The 19,621-nt window shown below is 39.5% G+C and overlaps 1 protein-coding gene across 1 annotated transcript; it reads right to left on the bottom strand.

Moving 5' to 3' along the window:
* Nucleotides 1-306: 306 nt before the first annotated feature.
* LOC114360802 (nucleoredoxin-like) lies at nt 307-3,812 on the bottom strand. The gene is made up of 5 exons (XM_028315599.1): nt 3,769-3,812; nt 2,845-3,049; nt 2,232-2,774; nt 1,821-1,911; nt 307-1,013 (listed from the first exon to the last, which is right to left on the bottom strand). Exons 1-5 carry the CDS (start codon nt 3,810-3,812, stop codon nt 592-594), a joined length of 1,305 nt encoding a protein of 434 aa, XP_028171400.1. The 3' UTR covers nt 307-591.
* Between the last annotated feature and the right edge of the window lie 15,809 nt (nt 3,813-19,621).

Below are 19,621 nucleotides of genomic sequence, written 5' to 3'. Positions count from 1 at the left end.
CGCCATCTGTCGCAACACTCGCAACATTTCAACCAATGCCTTATCCAAACAATAAATGGAGGGAAACAAAAATATGCTACTAACCAATAGGAATTATTTTGGGGTCAATACAAAAACTTTTAGAGGTTAGTTATTTTTTTATTTTAATTTATTAATGAAAATTGGAAAATTTCTACCCAGCCCAACTTTGCACTATATCGATTTTGATTGAAAACTCATTTCCAAATAGTTTTGGTTCGTGGTTATAGGTACCTACTACCAAGTCACTAGAATAAAACATTTTATAGCCTTATACAATAAATAAAACAATATCTCAAATCTAAAATGTATTTGGTCTGTAATACAAAAAATTACGCTATTCTCTACTCTCTACTAACAATGAATGAAACTATTTTATAAAAGTCTGATTTAAACATATTTTATTTCGTTTCGTAGCGAGTTTAATCAACGTAAACAACTGTAATTTCATTTCAGAAATACAATCAATACATCGTATCTTAATTCAAAACCAAATTACTTAATCATACAAAATGATCCAAATTTATTAATCTCTATGGAAAAACGTACTCGCTACAAACAATCATCAGTCCTCTAACATTTTTCACTATATGGCTTCAAAGGCTTGAAGTCCGCGTTACCACTAAGGTACGCATCGACGAAATTCTGCACAGAATCCGTGGTAATCTCGTCTCCATAGTTCATGGTCACCATCCTCTGCTTGGGGAAGTCTATGGCAGTTAAGAGCGGGACAGCGTCATCAAGACCGATGTGCTCTCTCAGCATGTCAGCGCTGTCTGTCCCGTCTATCCCAATGTAGAACATGACGTGCTTGAAAGATTTCTTTTTGACGCGGGAATGTTTGGAGGTGGGGTAGTCAAAGTCCATGGTTTCGTCGTCGGAAGAGTTTTGGTAGGGGCAGAAGCCTGGGTACTGGATGCTGCACTCCTCGTAGTACGATTCGGCGGATGGTGTGAGCACTGACTCGGCGAATTCGATCTCGGAGTCCTCGTCGTCTGGGGAAGAGACATGGGAATTAAAGACCATAACAAGAAGTTTTATGTTAAAAGTTTTGCCTAAGTAGGTAGATAAGTTATCTTTCTTCTAGAAGGGCATCACAAACTAGAGTACTTATCACATAAGCATCACCACAGAATAAGTAATACTTAGTACACTGTTTACTGATAACCCAATTCCCACTACTTGTACTTAAACTAGAGCTTTGTCTAAGTAGCTCTACAGCTTGGTAAATACAACCAGAGAATAAGTTAGGGATTTAAAGTCCAATCAAAAATGTATCTGTTTGTTAAGGGTTAGTCCAGATAAAGAGGTAAAAAGGTATGTATACAGGACTTTCCCACCTCTAGTTCTTACCGCTGCAACTCCTGTGTAACCAGAATCTACAACTTGACCGCCAATAAAAACTCAACCAGTGAAGGTCAAGTTTTTTTTTTTTTTTTTTTAATCTGTTTTTATTTAGGGACTTTTGTTTGAGAACATGTCAGTCCCATCGAATCTTAACCTAAGCTTACAATAACATTCACTATTTAGAAAGAAATTTAATCCTGCGAAACCATATCCACCACAAATCTTGCAGCTTTGCTTGTTGGGTTAGCTAAAATATTAAGAAAACCTCCTACATCGTACGCGTTGATGTGAAACTTTCGCAGGATTAAGTCTCTTTCCTTTTTAAATTTCACACACTCTACTAGGATGTGTTGAACATCCTCCACCTTATCACAAATATTACAGAAGGTCAAGTTGGTCCCGGGTAAAATTTAAACAGGTAGGTAGGTAGTTAAAAGAGGTTTAAAGCTACTGACCGACGAAGAGCACGAGCGCGGCGTGTCGAGCCATCTTCAGCAGCGCCTGCTCCGTCAGCACCGACACCGGCCGCGCCGCCCACGGGAAGTTCTGCGGAAAACACCAAAGAGATAATAATGTGTCTAGCCGTGTGGCACCTGTAGCCCCTGTAGGGTAGAATAGGACCACCCCTTAGATTAATCTTAAGGACCACCCCCGATCTTTCCGTGGAGGTCAGAAGTGCTTGAGACCAAATACCTATGCGAAAATTAGACCACCCCAATCCTTTTGGCCAGCGTGGGGATTGTTTAGGCATAATCCTCCATTTTCTTTTGTTAAATTAGAGAGGGCGCGTCCTCCAGACTGCCAGAGCATTCACTGAGGGCACCGACTGCACTGCGCAGTTGTAGGACGTTTTTAAAATTACTCACCAGTCCTAAAGGATCATCAGCCAGATGCGTCCTTCCATTGACAGTCAGCACGCTGCCAGTGGGCGAGGTCAGGACCAGTGCAGGGATGCCGGCGACTCCAAGGGCCGAGGGTAGCGCCAGCCTTGTCTTTACTGCGCTCCAGGGCACAGCCAATGCGTCCACCAAGGAAACAGACTGCACTGTGCGGTTATAGGACGTTTTACTCACCAGTCCTAAAGGATCAGCAGCCAGATGCGTCCTTCCATTGACAGTCAGCACGCTGCCAGTAGGCGAGGTCAGGACCAGTGCAGGGATACCAGCTACTCCAAGGGTCGAGGGTAGTGCCTTTACTGCGTTCCAGGACACAGCTAATGCGTCCACCAAGGAAACAGACTGCACTGTGCGGTTATAGGACGTTTTACTCACCAATCCTAGAGGATCAGCAGCCAGATGCGTCCTTCCATTGACAGTCAGCACGCTACCAGTAGGCGAGGTCAGGACCAGTGCAGGGATACCAGCTACTCCAAGGGCCGAGGGTAGCGCCAGTCGTGCCTCCACCGCGCTCTAGGGGACAGCTAATGCGTCCACCAAGGAAACAGACTTCACTGTGCGTTTATAGGACGTTTTTACTCACCAGTCCTAGAGGATCAGCAGCTAGATGCGTCCTTCCATTGACAGTTAGCACGCTGCCAGTAGGCGAGGTCAGGACCAGTGCAGGAATGCCGGCTACTCCAAGAGCCGAGGGTAAAGCCAGTCGCGCCTCCACCGCGCTCCAGGGGACTGCCAGAGCATCCACCGAGGATACTGATTGCACTGTGCGGTTGTAGGACTGCTCACTCCTGGAAAAAAAAGAGAGATTTGGTACTTGAATAGGTGTAGTGTGCAGTAAAGTGTTGCGACGCAAGGGTTTCTCTCCTAGAGTCTGTTTTATCTGGCTAAAACTATGATGGTGTCCAGCTTTATGGGCTGTCAGATTTGTCAGAAGATGTCTATCTAACATGTTATTTTGGTGGACATTTGATGTGATTTTGGGGAAAAATTGGAATGACACAATTTGGGTAGGCCAGGAAGCGATCTCTTTGGACAGCCTGCCTGAAAAATACGGAATGGGGTGTAGGAAGTTTCTTTCTATATAATTTCTTGCTAGAAAGTATTCAAAGCATCCAATTTTGCGCAGCACAGCCTGCCTTAAATCAGTTAAATGCTTTTATTCGCATTTTTCCACCGAGCGGTGCCCGCGAAGTGCGCAGATTATAAATCAGCGTCATATTTACGGGTAATGGCGGACGCCGTAAATTCCCGGAATGGCTGCAGTGGCACGCGGTTCTAAAACAATTTGGTTCTGATGGTTCACTTTATTTATACTGTTGATATACTGCTGTTAATGTTGGAATGCAAATACCTACCTTTTACAAAGTATGCATTTTTATTGTCAACTCATCAACTGTTTATTAAAAAAGACAATAAAACTAGCTGGTTAGTAACCATCTGGAAGACAAGGATAGTGTAAAAGCTTTAAGCAACTAATTTTTGACTTTTTTTGCACACTTTGGTATACCACAGATCACTTCTGTGCTTAGAAGCACTGTTCCTTCTTTGCATTATGTCATAAAATTATAATTAAATATAAATAGCTATTATAATTAATTAAATAGTTGTGTTGTTGGTAGATCTTTGTCAATAAATAAATAATAAATAAATAAATAAATAGCTACACGACTTAGATTTGCAAGAGTCCATGTATAGATTGGGAACCACTGCCTCTGCTTTTATTATTACTGTACCATACGTTACGTTTTTACCCTCACTGCACCGTACGCTGCCTACCCGCAGATTGATAGCGAACCCCATCGGGACAAAATGGACCGAATTCATTACAATTACTGTCCGATATTACTGTAAAATGGGAATTTTACACGTGAGGGGTCTAATTGGATTCATCCTTTTTAATTTTATCAAATGGAAAGGATAAAGTGGGCGGTAGCTATGTCCGCCTAACTGATAGGGTTAATTTCGTTGCGGGTCCAATGACAGTTTAACTTTCCCCCGGGACAAACTTGACCTTCATTGGTTGGGTTTTATTGGCGGTCAAGCTGTAGATCCTGGCTACACAGGAGTTGCAGTGGTGGGAACGAGAGGTGGGAATAGTCCCGTAACTGATAGGGTTATATCGCTAGTTATATTTAGTTGCCTTCCTGTTCTGTTTATTTTTCCAAGTTTCGGGGCAGATACAAATGGATTTTTAGTTGTTTTTTTTAGGTGCACCCTCATCGGGTGCATTCGCGTGTAATGTCAGATTCGAGTATTACATCAGTGATGGAGGAAAACCTAATAGAATGTGGTGTAATGCGATGCACTTAAAGTCGAATCTAGTGTCTGTGTTCCCGGTGAGCTTAACCTTTACAAAGTTTACAAAGCCATAATTCCGAATGTTTCTTTTAGAACTAAGTAAGTGTACAGATACAGACGTCGGTACCAACCATGCGAGGTGGAAGTCATTGGGGGAGGCCTATGTTCAGCAGTGGACGTCCTGTGGCTGAGATGATGAAGTACAAATGACAGCATTATGTGCTTTACTATAAATTTTTGTTGCAAATTATAAGTACATAGGAGGCCACAGTTTAGCTTGAAATGTTTACTAAATGTACTACTACTCCGTTGCCAGTTTATCAATTACCAGCCCCCGTATCGACTTAAAGTTATTTGCTTCCTTTGAGCCCAGCTAATGTGAAAACTTTCAGGCTGGGGGAACGAACTATTCATAGTAAATGAGTTCGGGAACGGCCGCGTGAATACATTGCACGGAGCACATCGTATTCGTTGGTTTTTGCTGTGACTTTCGCCCGTATTCACAAACATTACTATGAGGTCTCACAGTGCGCGTGGACGCACAGGGTGACACACGAACCAATCACAGAGCTCTATTCAAAGTTGTGCGTTCAATTTGCTGCTTCACTTGAGCAAGCATCGTTTGTGAATACTTACGGACGTTTGTCTGTTTAGATGTGATAATCGGGGTGAAAATAATATTGAAAAAAATTCTTTTAACCTTAAATTCAGTAGGTTCTGTACTAGAACTAGAAACCAGCTGGAAACTGAGCTTAGCTCTGTTGATGTAAAAAAACTTATTTTTGCAAATAGGCTTTTAAAAAGCACATTTACACGCCCCAGTATTAAACCCTACCACTGCTTCGGGACAATAACTGGGCCAGTGCTGAGAAGAAGCAGCGCAAGAAACTCAGTCACTATTGTCAGCCTCCTTTTCAAGGGTTTAGTCTTCATTACACTATGATCTGGGTTTCAAAAGTGAATCTAAGCACTTTTTAATCGTTGCATCTTTAACATCCTAGACTGCATCTTCTCCCGGTCAAATATTGATAAAAAGTGACGATAGTCTGTCAACGTACCATTACCATTTTTAGAATTAAAATGTCAGCATTTTTCCCAAGTAAAGTAGGTAAGCAGAAGCAGTTACTGGATTCCAACCTGGGTCTATATTTTCCCCAAACCTCCGAGCCAAGTTGGTCCCATCACAGCACAGACCACTTAGACACGATTCAACACATCTCTGATGATATAAAATTGTCACGAAGTTAATCCTACACTCATCATAACTTACTTCCACCGTTCTGTTGTCGCCAGGGGATATTATGTCAATATACTGGAAAGTTTCCGTCCATTTGCTAAGGACAGTTCAAATTGCCTATCTGCAAACAACGGTGGCACTTAGGTAAATCAAAATGCAAAGCACAGAGAAAACAGCTAGCTCTATAAAAATGTCTTAAAATGAGGCTGTGCTATACTTTACAAGTCATAAAACAGTTATATCATGATTTCTTTGTTGCTCCATGTGTGCCTAAATAAACAAACAATGTTTTTGCCTATTTAATAAGGTGGTTCCAAAACTGCACAAAAACTCGTAGAGTAGATAATAAGTTTTCCCTGATAATGTTCCAACCATCATAGGACCGACAAATCTTGGGGTTGTTGAAGTTTTTTTTACCTCTATATGAAGTTCTCGAGCCAATTTGCTAATTTCTAGGGTAAAACATGGAACTTTATACGTAGTTATGGTGTGTCTGTATTCTTCAGGCTGCGGTGGAATGGCGTGAAATGGCGCGAATGCGACGAGTTACGGGTTCATGGCGCGGAAGGGAGCAAATATTGCTAAGGAAGTTCCACTTTATGAGCGAGTCTCGTGCTTGCCAAGATATCTTTGCTTGTATTTTTGTCCTCAGAGAAGATAATACATTTTTAAGAGAAAGCGTACAAACAAACATTTACCTACGAGAAAAAGTGGGTCTACACTGGTTGGGTCTTTATTGCCGGTCAAGCTGTAGATCCTGGCTACACAGGAGTTGCAGCGGTGGGAACAAGAGGTGGGAATAGTCCCGTGCAAACTTATTAAAAATTAACGACTTTTGTCATCGAATGTTGTTAATTTTGTGTGACTGACTCTAGATGTTAAAGTTCGGCGTCGGGTGGCCCCAGGGGACAATTAAACTGCCTTTAGTCCCTCAGACTCGCTAACTCTTCAAATTAAGTTTCGAAGAAATCTTTGTGTTCGCTAAACAAGCTGTTAGGCATCCTAAACAATTATGTATCTTTATGAAAGTAAAGGTAAACTGAAAGACTAAAGATTATCGACTTATTCTTGTATGAAAATGATTACATTAAAAATCTTTGCCATTATTTAAGATGTCTGTAACTATATTACTTTGCTCTATGTCTGTAACTTATGAGTAAAAAACCTCAGTTACAGACATATATTTTTTTAAATTACTTTTCGTTAGTTTCACTTTCAATAAATGTGAAAATGGAAATAAAAACTCACTTTTAATAATAGAGATTTACTTTAGCGATGGTTCGCGCCCAATATCTACTGAAAACAACCCAAATCCAAGCAAAGCCGCGGGCTGGATATTTTATTTATTGATACCCTGCATTTCGGGATTCTCGGGGTTGACTCTACCGAATAAAAGAAATCTAAAAACGATAGAGTCGGCTCAATTGCCGGAAATGGCGGGATCAGTCCTAAGGGAGTCAATAAGGCCATAAAATCGGGATCGGCCTGAATGCTGATATGGGATCAGGGATGCCACAATTTCATTGGTTGTGTTGTGGCATAGTCAAGTTTCAGGCTGAAAAAGACAGACCTATGTATACGCGAGCTTATAATGTTTTTAGCATACATCAGAATATAAATTTTGGTTCTAAAAAACCACCTAAAACGACTACAATAAGTAGGTATCTATGTAGGTATTCTCTGAGTTTATCTTGACGTGCTGCCGTGTATAAGATCGAGTTGTCTCGTTGTTTCTATCACCACTTTCAAAATTATTCCGTTTCTTTAGCACCGGCCGACCATCTTGTCGCGAAGTGGTGCTAGAGCAAGCGATATCCCTGCCCTGAAAATGACCTAAGTATATCAGACTCTACATTTTTGTTGCAAATCACGCTTACCATAACCAAATAAGATGCCAGAGCGTTTAGCTTGATGTACCAAGGGTTACTACATATTAGAAATCGGCGCTTCTTCTCAGCACTTGCCAAATGTTAGTCTCGAAGCGCTGGTAGGGTAAAGAGATTAGGAGACATGTAGAGGCTCATTAAGAGCAACATATTTGACGATTTATAAGTACTATTTAAATAACCTCTACAAATAAAGAAACTTTGACTTTGAATCCAATTTGACAGCCCTGTGTGTGATCATGAGCCGTCGCCGCTGGCGCGCGATAACGCCGCGGCCCGCGATCATGCGCGTGTCGCGAGAACGATGCGATTTGACGTAATGCAGCGATTCGAAAGCGAATCGAGTTGATAAACGACATTTATTTGTGGTTGCCTTCGAGCGATTTCCCACGATATACGTGGTTTGTCTCGTCATGTTGCAAGTTTTGAGATTAAGTTTACATCGTGTGGGTTGTACTTTTAAAATCACAAAATTGGTGTCAAAACTTTATCAATCGCTATAGGCGTCTGACATGGATCCAATACCAATGAAAGGAACGATTTTATGAAACGACGATGCTCAAAGCTTGATTCAAAAGGCTTAAATTTTAATTAGTACCCTCACAGACTTAAAAGCAAATTCAGCAGAACATGGGGAAAAATTTGGAAAGAAAGAAAAAAAGAAGAGCTATTTTTAGATTTAAACAAAAGTTATTTACCTATGCTGATATTGGTCTAAAGTAGTTTAATTGGCACAAAATAAAAGAAAAATGATTACTATGTTAGCTAAAGTGTTTTAGGAAGGAGATAAGTATATAGCCGCCTGCAGTTAAGAACTGAAGTCAAAAGTTTCCTGGGGTGTTTTTAGGGCATATTATTTGAATTTTAATATTAAATGTACAACTTCAAGCCGATGAGGGGCCAAATGAACCAGCCTCCTGACCGTCATTACCAGTTTTGATTGCCGATCAACCCCTCCCCTGGCTACTGCATAGTACCTACTGCCTCCGCACTTTAATGAAACTTCAGTAATGTCTCTTGCAGCCATACCTTGGGGGGTAGATCATAAAGCAGTCGTAAAGAAGGGAGGTTTACGAGTAAAGGGTGTTCTTGGTAATGACATAACGACGGTAGGCACAGAAGGTCCGCTGTTTTGTTTATGGCGTGGGTGTAATGGGGTACTTAAAATCTAAAAACCGGAAATTTGACTCCACCTAGCCATTGCTATATTTTTTATGAACTAGCCAAATGTCATTACCCCATAGATAGAGGAACCTATGACGTTATTTGTATATTTTTGCAAAAAGGCTTTTAAAAATCACTTTTACACGTCCCAGTATTAACCCTACCACTGCTTCGGGACAATAAATGGGCCAGTGCTGAGAAGAAGCAGCGCAAGAAACTCAGTCAGCGATTGTCTTACTTATCCAACCAGTATCCAATAATTTACAGAATGGCTCTACATTTTCTAACCTTAATTGTGTAGCAAAGTTCGTCGCCATGTTATTTTTGTCAGACATTCTAAGCTGAAATATCAGACCTAAGGACGTCTGACATGGCAAACGTGGAAGAGGAGAAGAAGAATTTTAAAATTAATTTAATATCTCATAAAACATTAATTACGACATTTCTATGCCACATGGCAAAATATGATGGACCTTTATTGCAATAGTTAAGACCTTATCACTGTACCATATTTTAAGAAATAAATCATTTGAATTTGAATTTGAATTTAGGGGGCGTCCATAAATTACGTGAGACAATTTTGGCCATTTTTCAACCCCCCCGCCCCCCTTGGTGAGATTTGGTGAGATTTTGCCTGACCCCCTTCCCCACCCCCCTAATCTCACGTGATATTTAATAAAATGCCTATTTTGCAATGTCTATGCTTCGAGTAGGTATATTAGATTTATATGAAAAAATCAGTAACCCAGTGTCGTGCCACGCGCANGTTGTTTTGCTCTATTAAAGTACACAAACCGCACAAACACTGAGAATCGAAACAGTTTTCAATTGGCTATAAAATTCGGCTTTTAGTAGCTTTGAAATGGTTTGGTTTTGCGTTTTCCAGTTGGCGCTACTGTAAAGTAGTGTCATTGCTAGCTAAGATAGTGGCGCCAACTGAACGCTGAAGCGGTAGGAAGACTCCTCAGATCATAGAAGGGAATAGATGTGAAACGGGGGCGTGGCGCGTGTCTCCGCGATATGCCCAGAAACGAACATCGCCCGTGACGCCAGGTTAGTCGCGATTCAGTCGTACTGAGGAAATGTTCTCCGATATTGTTGGATAATGCGTCGTAACGTGCAATAACATAAGTGAAACGAAGAACTACAGGAACAATGTAGTCATTTACCACATGTAAGTATTGCAAATCCATTGGTATTTTGCTTATAAATAAAAAAAACTAAACATTTTTACGAACGAATTCAGTGCCGTGACATTTACTGCGATATCGAAATTAGTGGTGATAAAAATTCAAACACGTTGTACATTGACGATTTAGTTAGCAACCACTTTATGTCATGCGTAACTACTGCGCAATGTATTTTATTTCTTCCGATATCCACTGACGCGTGAAAANAGACAGACAGACAGACAAAAATTTTACTGATTGCATTTTTGGCATCAGTATCGATCACTAATCACCCCCTGATAGTTATTTTGAAAATATATTCCATGTACAGAATTGACCTCTCTACAGATTTATTATAAGTATAGATTACATACGAGCGAACATTGACACACGCACGCGTATTCTAGTGTATGATGGAAGAAAATAAAGAAAATGGTGTACTAAATACTGTGCTAAATATTTTTAACTGCCTAAATAATAATATAAACACAGAATGTACTTTTTTAAGTTGCCTCAAGAAGACACTGAGAAGTAAATAAGTAGTTAATATTATTCATGATAATTCATGCTACATCATGTATTTCTTCTGCCATTTTCCGCAGTTTGGCACCTCACGTCACATCATTTTACCGAAGTCAGCCCTATAGCTTCGGCGCAGTGCCGATCACTGACGTTTGTCAACAAAATGGTGCTTGACTCTTGAGACAGGCTAAATTACACCATACTGTTAATGACATTGAGCATACATTTTTTTAAATACCTTGGCGATGTAAAACTTCTGTACGTACCTAGTACTTATTATTATTCTGTGGTTGTACTTGTAATCACAAAATTGGTGTCAAGACTTTATCAATCGCTATAGGCGTCGACATTGATCAATTGGACCGATGAATGGAGCGATTTTATGAAACGATGCTCAAAGCTTGATTCAAAAGGTTATAATTTTAATATTAAAACCTCAGTACCATCACAGACTGAAAAGCAAATTCAGCAGAACATGGGGAAAATTTTGGAAAGAAAGAAAAAAAGAAGAGCCATTTTTAGATTTAAACAAAAGTGTCCTGGGGTGTCTTTAGTGCATATGATTTGAATTTTAATATTAAATGATGTACAACTTCAAGCCGATGAGGGGCCAAATGAACCAGCCTCCTGACCGTCATTACCAGTTTTGATTATCGATCAACACCGGCCTCCCCTGGCTACTGCATAGTACCTACCGCCTCCGCACTTTAATGAATCTTCAGTAATGTCTCTTGCAGCCATACCATGGGGGGTAGATCATAAAGCAGTCGTAAAGAAGGGAGGTTTACGAGTAAAGGGTGTTCTTGGTAATGACATAACGACGGTAGGCACAGAAGGTCTGCTGTTTTGTTTATGGCGTGGGTCTAATGGGGTACTTTTCAAATCTAAAAACCGGAAATTTGACTCCACCTAGCCATTGCTATATTTTTTATGAACTAGCCAAATGTCATTACCCCATATTATAGAGGAATCTATGACGTTATTTGTTCGCCAACTCAATTAATAATATTTTTTGAATTCAAAGCAAATAAAGTCTTACAATGTTTTCTATAGACAAGTTGCGCTTCTTGTTGTCGGTTAGAAGTGTCAACTACCCAAATACTTAATTGTCGTAAAAAAACTTATAAAACTCATTTATTTTTGCAAATAGGCTTTTAAAAAGCACTTTTACACGTCCCAGTACTAACCCTACCATTGCTTCGGGACAATAAATGGGCCAGTGCTGAGAAGAAGCAGCGCAAGAAACTCAGACAGCGATTATCTTTACTTATCCAACCAGTATCCAATCATTTACAGAGTGGCTCTACATTTTCTAACCTTACATAATTTTGTAGCAAAGTTCGTCGCCATGTTATTTTTGTCAGACAAAGCTGAAATATCAGACCTAAGGACGTCTGACATGGCAAACGTGGAAGAGGAGAAGAAGAATTTTAAAATTAATTTAATATCTCATAAAACATTCATCTGACATTTCTATGCCACATGGCAAAATATGATTATTGCAATAGTTAAGACCTTATCACTGTACCATATTTTAAGAAATAAATCATTTGAATTTGAATTTAAGAACAAGAAGGATGTCTGACATTCCTCATCCAGACCAAGTCTACTTTACCAACTTTAACTGCGCCTGCAGCGCGTTATTACGCGTTCGCGTGCGCGTAAATTGAGGGGTGTATCGGGCCTTTGACGCCGTATATCAGGCGTTATCGAAGGCCGACGATTACTGTCAGGCTACGAAACATGGCTTCCTTAATCAGACAGCACATCAAGCTATGCCTGTAGCGTCTATTCTAGTTTCAATCGATTTTGTAACTATAGTCGCATGTGTTGTTGACTGTACATCGGATTATACAGAACCCAGTTCACCCCAGTTTCAACAAGAACCTGCTTAGGGCATATCTATTTGATTAGATACTATCATCATTTCAGGCTTTCAGCCATAGGATGTCCACGTCGGTTCGCGCTAACGCACGTATTCACAACAGCAAATCGAACGCACAGCATTGAACAGAGCTCTGTGATTGGTTCGTGTGTCACCCTGTGCGTCCACGCGCACTGTGAGATCTCATAGTAATGTCTGTGAATACGGGCGTAATAATTTTTTTGCAACGGTTTCTCTTTCATTTGTTTTACTTTTAATCATGCCTTGAACTGCTTTCATCAAGTAAGCACTAATTTTAATGAAAAAAGTTTTCTTTTTTGACACCAAAAATGAAATATTGCATTTTAAAGTCTCAATCTAAAAGAACGCTCCTCACAAATCGCGAGTGTCATCAAGAATGTCTGATTAGAGACCGGGTTTTGATTCCGTGGTGCAGCAGATTTACGATCCTTTTGATCGACGATCGTCATTTTTAATTCTTTAATTTTTAGAGGTGTAAATTCAACTGAAATGAAAATCAATAAGCATTGTAACCAACCTCGTTAGAATGGTTTATTGCGAATGCGATCATTTTCGGCACAGTTCGTTCGTTTCAGCCAAATGACGTCCTCTCCTAGGCAAAGCCTCCTCCAAGGATTTCCACAACGATCGGTCCTGGCTGTCCGTACCTATAGGCACTTCCCGCGACCTTCACCAGATCGTCGGTTAACCTTGTAGTTTTGGCACAGTGTCAGGATTCAATTCTCAGCAGGGTTAATTTAGTATGATAAAATATACTTTTAGTTCTATAGAGAAAGTGTTCAGATATGAAAACGTTCACATGTTCTCAATTTTTGATAGAATTTTTTTGTCAATCATCTCACACAGTACACCCCAGTTGGGTGCGCCAAAGTTCACCTAAATTTTCAACTCCGAAAATTGGAAGTCCGAAAATGTTGTTCCTAAAATTTTTCATCCTAACAATCACAATTCCTAACTACTCTGTCTCTAATGTTCTTAATTCCGAATCATTCAACTTCATAATGTCATTAGCAATAAACATCTATTATACTTTTATTTGTTCTCCTAGATTTTCTAAACATAACCATATTTTACACTTTTATTCAAAGTCAATCTTTTTTGTTTAGATTTCTTTCTTTGACGATATATTAAAGTTCAAGTTTGTTGGCATTAGCACGTATACTTGAGTCCCGCTCCAGTCATTCAGTCAAGTTCCAGAAACGAATCGGTCCTATTCATAATTATTGGTTTAGGTTAGGTTAGAACTGTGACCACAACGCACCAGCCGAGCGAGCGAAGCCTGAGTCCTGCTCCAGTCATTCAGTCAAGTTCCAGAAACGAATCGGTCCTATTCATAATTATTGGTTTAGGTTAGGTTAGAACTGTGACCACGACGCACCAGCCGAGCGAGCGAAGCCAGAGTCCCGCTCCAGTCATTCAGTCAAGTTCCAGAAACGAATCGGTCCTATTCATAATTATTGGTTTAGGTTAGGTTAGAACTGTGACCACAACGTACCAGCCGAGCGANTCAAAGTGTGCGTCACGTCACGCGGCCATTGATTGGCCATAAGGCACGCCTTCTGGCCAATCACAGTACTTTTAAGCCGGTTGCACATGTTGTCGTAGACTCTCAGTCGCTTGTTTTTACACAGTTGAATGTGTGTGTGGGAGCTGTGGTGGGGGAAATGTGGGGACACTGGTTCTCGTTGTAGTTACGCGCGACTTCATATCTATTCTCTTTCTATGATCTGAGGAAGACTCCCATGTTTGTTAGGCACTCTCTTACCACCAGTTTGGTCACCACTGGAAATCCTGTCACTCCACAGTGGCGTCAAACTGATGAGCGCAAATACAGTAAGTAGCACTATTAGTTGATATTTATGATGATAAGCTTTGCATGGGGTCCAAACCAAACCTATCCCTTTCTTTACAAATAATAAAGTGACTTTGATCTCTGACTCTACCTTCGCCCGAAATATTAAAATAGGTAAGTCTACGCTTTTTGTCTATGCTGCTTTCATTCAATTTACCTTCCAAACGAGACTAACCATTCCCTATAATATGTATAATATTCCGTGGGCGATGCCTCATCGCAGCGGACTTTTTGTATTTTCCAAAGTTGCGATTCACCCGAAAAAGGGCTGGTGTAGGGCCACCATGAGTTAGGGGAAATTAGGACATGGTAAACTTAGTTATAGTTAATATTCGCTGTAGAGTTCTTATTGGGGAGAGTGAACAATGAGGATATAAACACCATGAAATAAACTTAATGTTAGTTGCTGTTAGCCATAGTTGCAGCTCAACCATTTCAGACGAGATTTTAATTTTTGAATTTGATTGTCAGTTTTATTTATTATACAGCTTTCATGTAATATTAGTTACCCGCGTATCTTTCAAGTACATAGGTTAGAAAAGTTGCTACACTTGTGCTCACCATGAGTTTTACGTCAATTTAAACAATTTAAAGATCGCAAGGATTCGCAAACCTCGCAAACCAGTCACGACACAGGCGTCAAAACGAGGGACACCTGTTTGCACCCGCGGCTAATGGAAGGGTGTCTAGGGCTGACACCGAGCCGTGTCCGGGCCGACTTGTGTCCGTGTCCGTTGATAAAACGACAGGGCTGTTAATATATCCCAAACATACTCAAAGCATGGTCACCCCACAGACGTAGGCGTCGCGCCGGGGGACACCTGTCTGCCCCCGGCTAATGGAAGGGTGTCTAGGGCTGACACCGAGCCGTGTCCGGGCCGACTACTGTCCGTTCCCGTTTCAGTTTCAGGTAAACGACAGGGTTGTCAACCCGTGGAAAATTTCAGGGAAAGCGCCGTAATGGTAGACCGACGACTGATAAAGTTTTAAGCTTTTGTAGCAGTAACGATAGAATGACTACGTAATAATTAAATAGGAGTTCCACCATGTATTTGAGGCAACTAGACAGGCTAGACTTGATAGACTTTTCGATATTTCGGCAAAGTTACTTGCGCCACGAAAATGGCTAGGGTACGTATCCCGATATAATAACTATTCTTGTTTTGAAACCCTCCCCAAACCGTCTGGCCTCCCCAACCCGTCTGACCTCAGTGGTCAGTGTGGAAAGTGTAGGTCAAATTCTGCATTTGCCACGGTAATTAGACAGACGTTATCCTCCAATGGTGACTTAATGATGATGATGAGACTAAGGATCATAGGATCTTGGACGATAGTGACGCTAGGCCCAGCCAGTATCAGTTGAAATTAGCGCGATTTTGCAACAAAACTGTGTGTAACCTTGTTATTTTAATAGTCAATTTAATTGAAGCCGATCTACAATGAATAATAATCTTGTTATAACAAGTAATTAGTAATCAATTAAATTGTTTGAGCGCCCCTAATGGCATCGACAGGCAGGGAACGAGACCGAAACTCAAATCGTCACGGTTACGGCAACAAAATGAGTGAATTATTTAACTTCTTCGCTTCGTAAGCAAATTACTCGCAAATATTTGTCTGAAAGTAAGTCTATATATATAAAAATGAAACCCGTTTCGCGTTGTCACGGCATCACGTGTGAACGGCTGAACCGATTTCGATAATTCTTTTTTTTAAATGTTTGTGGAAGTCCAAGGATGGTTCTTACGGAAAAAAATATTAAGAAAATCTCTACGCTAAGGCGGTACGAAGTTCGCCGGGTCAGCTAGTAATTTATAAATGTTTTGGGAACTGCGCAATATTTTAAACAGTTAACATGATTGTAACATTGGTCACTGGTGGACTTTTAACTGACAAGATAAGTTCTAATGTAGGCTGTAGGTACTACTTATTTATCTATATATATAAAAGAAAGTCGTGTTAGTTACTTCGCTTATAACTCAAGAACGGCTGAACCGATTTAGCTGAAAATTGTCAGGGAGGTAGTTTAGAGCCAGGAGAAGGACATAGGATACTTTTTATCCCGTTCGAAATAAAAAAAAAGTCTGCTTATTTATTGCCATTAAGGCGGAACAAAGTTCGCCGGGTCAGCTAGTATTTGATAAAAGTAGTTTTCTCCGAGCTTTAGTGTGGATATTTTAGCCAATTTCTTTCAAATCCCATCTTGATGCTATCTATTTTTGGCAAAAGCCCATATAGTTAAGTTACAAATCCTCTCACTCCTCTCAGTCGTCATAAACGATAAAAATCGATTTAAATTATCTCATTTGGTCTCTCAGAAGAGTCCAAATTAAGAAATCCAGATATTAAGATCCTTGTTAGCCAATCGTACCTATATTTGTGTTTTCTCTTCAAGACGTAGCTTAAATTAAATAGAGTTCAATAGTTAAGTTATTTAAATAGGTACTTCTTAATTCATTTTCAAGGACTCTTCTTCTATAGCTACCAAAGCGCTATTTGACAATAAAGCACAATAAGGCAGAAGAAGAGCTTTCAAAGCTCCCGCAAAGTGGAAAATTGAATTAAACTAAGATTGGCCTCTCACAGCCTAAATCCAATAAGCTTTTTATGGACAGGCCATTTTCCAGACATTTTACAAAAGTAAGTAAGTAAGTAAGTAAGCATTTATTTGCTGCACACAAAGTCACATACATAGTTCGACAAAATAACATAATACAATATTTAACATGCACATTCAAAATAAAAAAAAAATAAATAACAATGAGAAATGAAATAATGTGAGCAGAGTTGCCCAACGCCCAAAACTTTAAAAATCTCAGTTGTAGATTGTTTGATAGATCAAAATAAGCCTCAATATGTATTAGGACTTCTAAGTTTCGTTCAGTAATTCGCACCTGAGAAGAAACTTATTAGTGAACTCATAATTTTGTCTGTCTTATGATGATATGGATTTATGACATTACTAGCTTTCCGCCCGCGGCTTCGCCACAGAAAAACTTTATCGCGGCGTCCCTGTTTCAAAAACCGGGATAAAAACTATCCTATGTCCTTTCCCGGGACTCAAACTATATCTCTGCCAAATTTAGTCAAAATGTTCAGTGGTTTAGGCGTGAAAGCGAGACAGAGTTACTTTCGCATTTATAATATTATATTAGTATACAGGGTGTTAGGTAAATGGGTATATGAGCCGACACTAGCCCATGTTAATATGGGCATATAAATGGTATGGTGAAGTCAGAAAATTGATGTCTTCATTTTAATTATTTTAATTTTCATACAAATCGGATTTTATAAAATTTATTTTCCGTAGATTTCTGTAGATTTATTTGATTGATATAGTATGGAAAATGATCAAAAATTTACTGCGTTTTCCATCGACTTCTCTACATAGTTCTCCGCTCATTCACTCGTCTTCTTCTTATTCGTTTCGCTCTTGGCAGAGCAGTCGTGGTCACGTTGAGGTTTTGTTCACATCGGTTGTATTTTACGTAAAAATCACTCATAATTTATTTAAAAATCACTCTTATTCCTTTAATTCAGTATTTCATTCTTATTTAGGCACGGTTAGTTATTATTGAGCAATCACAATTTATACGTCGTCGTTTGCCACCCCGACATTAAGCAGGCGGGCGTTTGAGCAATTTCACTTTTGCTTTATTCGTTAAGCGTGCCCCAGCAGGGCGTGGTCTTGGTGGTAGCGACCAGCGAGTAAGCAGGTGGATGTTTTGTTCATCGTATAAATATTTCATTCTTGTTTAAGTGAGCTGGGAGATGTTTTTGTTCATCATCAGCCTAAGGTCATACATAGTCCACTACAAGAGCACGACGCTTTTCAATAACAGAGGAAAATGTAAGATTTACCTAAACTCCCCACACTGGCAAGACGGGTTGGGAAATGTCCTTTGGTGGTTCTATTCTGATTTCGCGGAACCACACGGCTAATATTGAGAAATAGAAATGTGTTTAAAATCAAAACTGTGAATCAGACTTTACTTTTTAACATAGAAAGTTATTTTTCAGGCTCTGGAAAAGTACTGATTTTGAGTTGTTTTTCAAACTTGTATATTGCCAAGGTCGTAATATTTGTGACACAAAATGGAGACATCTGTAAATCGATCAAACCGGACTTATAAGTCGTGAAAGTTCATGAAAATAGTAAAGAAAATCCTGTAACTGGCGTCATTTTCACCGCTTCAGCCTGTGCTCTCGCCCCCACCGTATTTATATTACTTCTACAGTGGTAACACTGAGTTTATTCGCCACTGGCTGCAAAGATAATATTCCCATAAAGACGAAACGTTGGTAATAAAGTAGGTGGAAGCTCCAAAATGGCCGCTGAAAAATTCCCGCGCATTCTCCAGCGAAGATAAGAGGTTTTAATGGTAAAACTTGTCTATGGTCTGGAAAATAAAATTCTCTTAAAAGTTTCCAACAATGTACGAATTTATTCATACATTTTTTGTTGTTTTAATGAAAATACGTTGCACGTTTTTATTCTGTAAAGTTTTTATTAAATAACTTTCAAAGTATGTACCTAGGAGTTTCAGGGCAAAGAATGTTGAAAATCTTTAAAACTTCTACAATAAATGATATTCCATGGTTTCTTTTCACTTACACCATTGAAGAAAAATGAAAAATATATAGTTTCCCTAGGCTTAAAATGAATGTAACACGAGTCGCCATTGATACTCGTATAGTGTAATTAAAACGCAGTTTTAAACTATTTCTGCCACACTTCCCTGCAACAATAGTTGGCCAGGAATAATCACAAGCTCACAGCGTACTTTACACAATACCTGTCGAGTTTCCACTAGTGTTGTCAAAGTATCGATAGATTTTATCGAAATCGACATTGCGTGCGTAAAGCAACTTAATATTTATGTATGGCTTTCAGTAGCATTATTTTTTGTTGTTTGATGGCTATACCTACACTTTCAGATGTAGCCATAGCTCTGATCGGTTTTCAATAATAACATTATTTTCTAATTTTATCCAGTTAAGAATACTATTATTTACATTAATTTGGTGGCGAGCATAAATACTATTATGGATAACTCAAAAATAAATTCTATCGATAAAACTGGTGAATATCTACGCACAACACTACCCTTCGCCCTCAAAAACCTGAAGTGAAACACGAACCCCCGGAAAATGATGAAAGCATAACAACAATGTAACAAAATTCAACATCAGAACGAATATTTCAAAGCAACTCAATTAATATCGTTTTAATTAATTGTAGCAATATTTCTTATTCAAGTTATTTCCTCAAAGTACAAAAAAAAAACGAATGAAATCATTTCGTCAGTTGCAGGTTCACTTGGGG

Source organism: Ostrinia furnacalis, unplaced genomic scaffold (genome assembly GCF_004193835.3).
Source record: "Ostrinia furnacalis isolate ACB-3 unplaced genomic scaffold, ASM419383v2 OfSCF5175, whole genome shotgun sequence".
NCBI lineage: Eukaryota > Metazoa > Arthropoda > Insecta > Lepidoptera > Crambidae > Ostrinia > Ostrinia furnacalis.
Note: the sequence above shows the minus strand (reverse complement) of the source record. Positions and strands in the feature narration are given on the sequence as shown.

What these genes read in the sequence shown, in the direction of transcription:
- LOC114360802 (XM_028315599.1), bottom strand. Translation starts at nt 3,812, where the DNA reads ATGCAAAGAAGGAACAGTGCTTCTAAGCACAGAAGTGATCTGTG. An exon ending in AAGCACAGAAGTGATCTGTG is followed by an intron (nt 3,050 to 3,768) that starts GTATACCAAAGT and finishes TTTTTTTTCCAG; the next exon opens with GAGTGAGCAGTCCTACAACC. An exon ending in CTGCTGATCCTCTAGGACTG is followed by an intron (nt 2,775 to 2,844) that starts GTGAGTAAAAAC and finishes GCTGTCCCCTAG; the next exon opens with AGCGCGGTGGAGGCACGACT.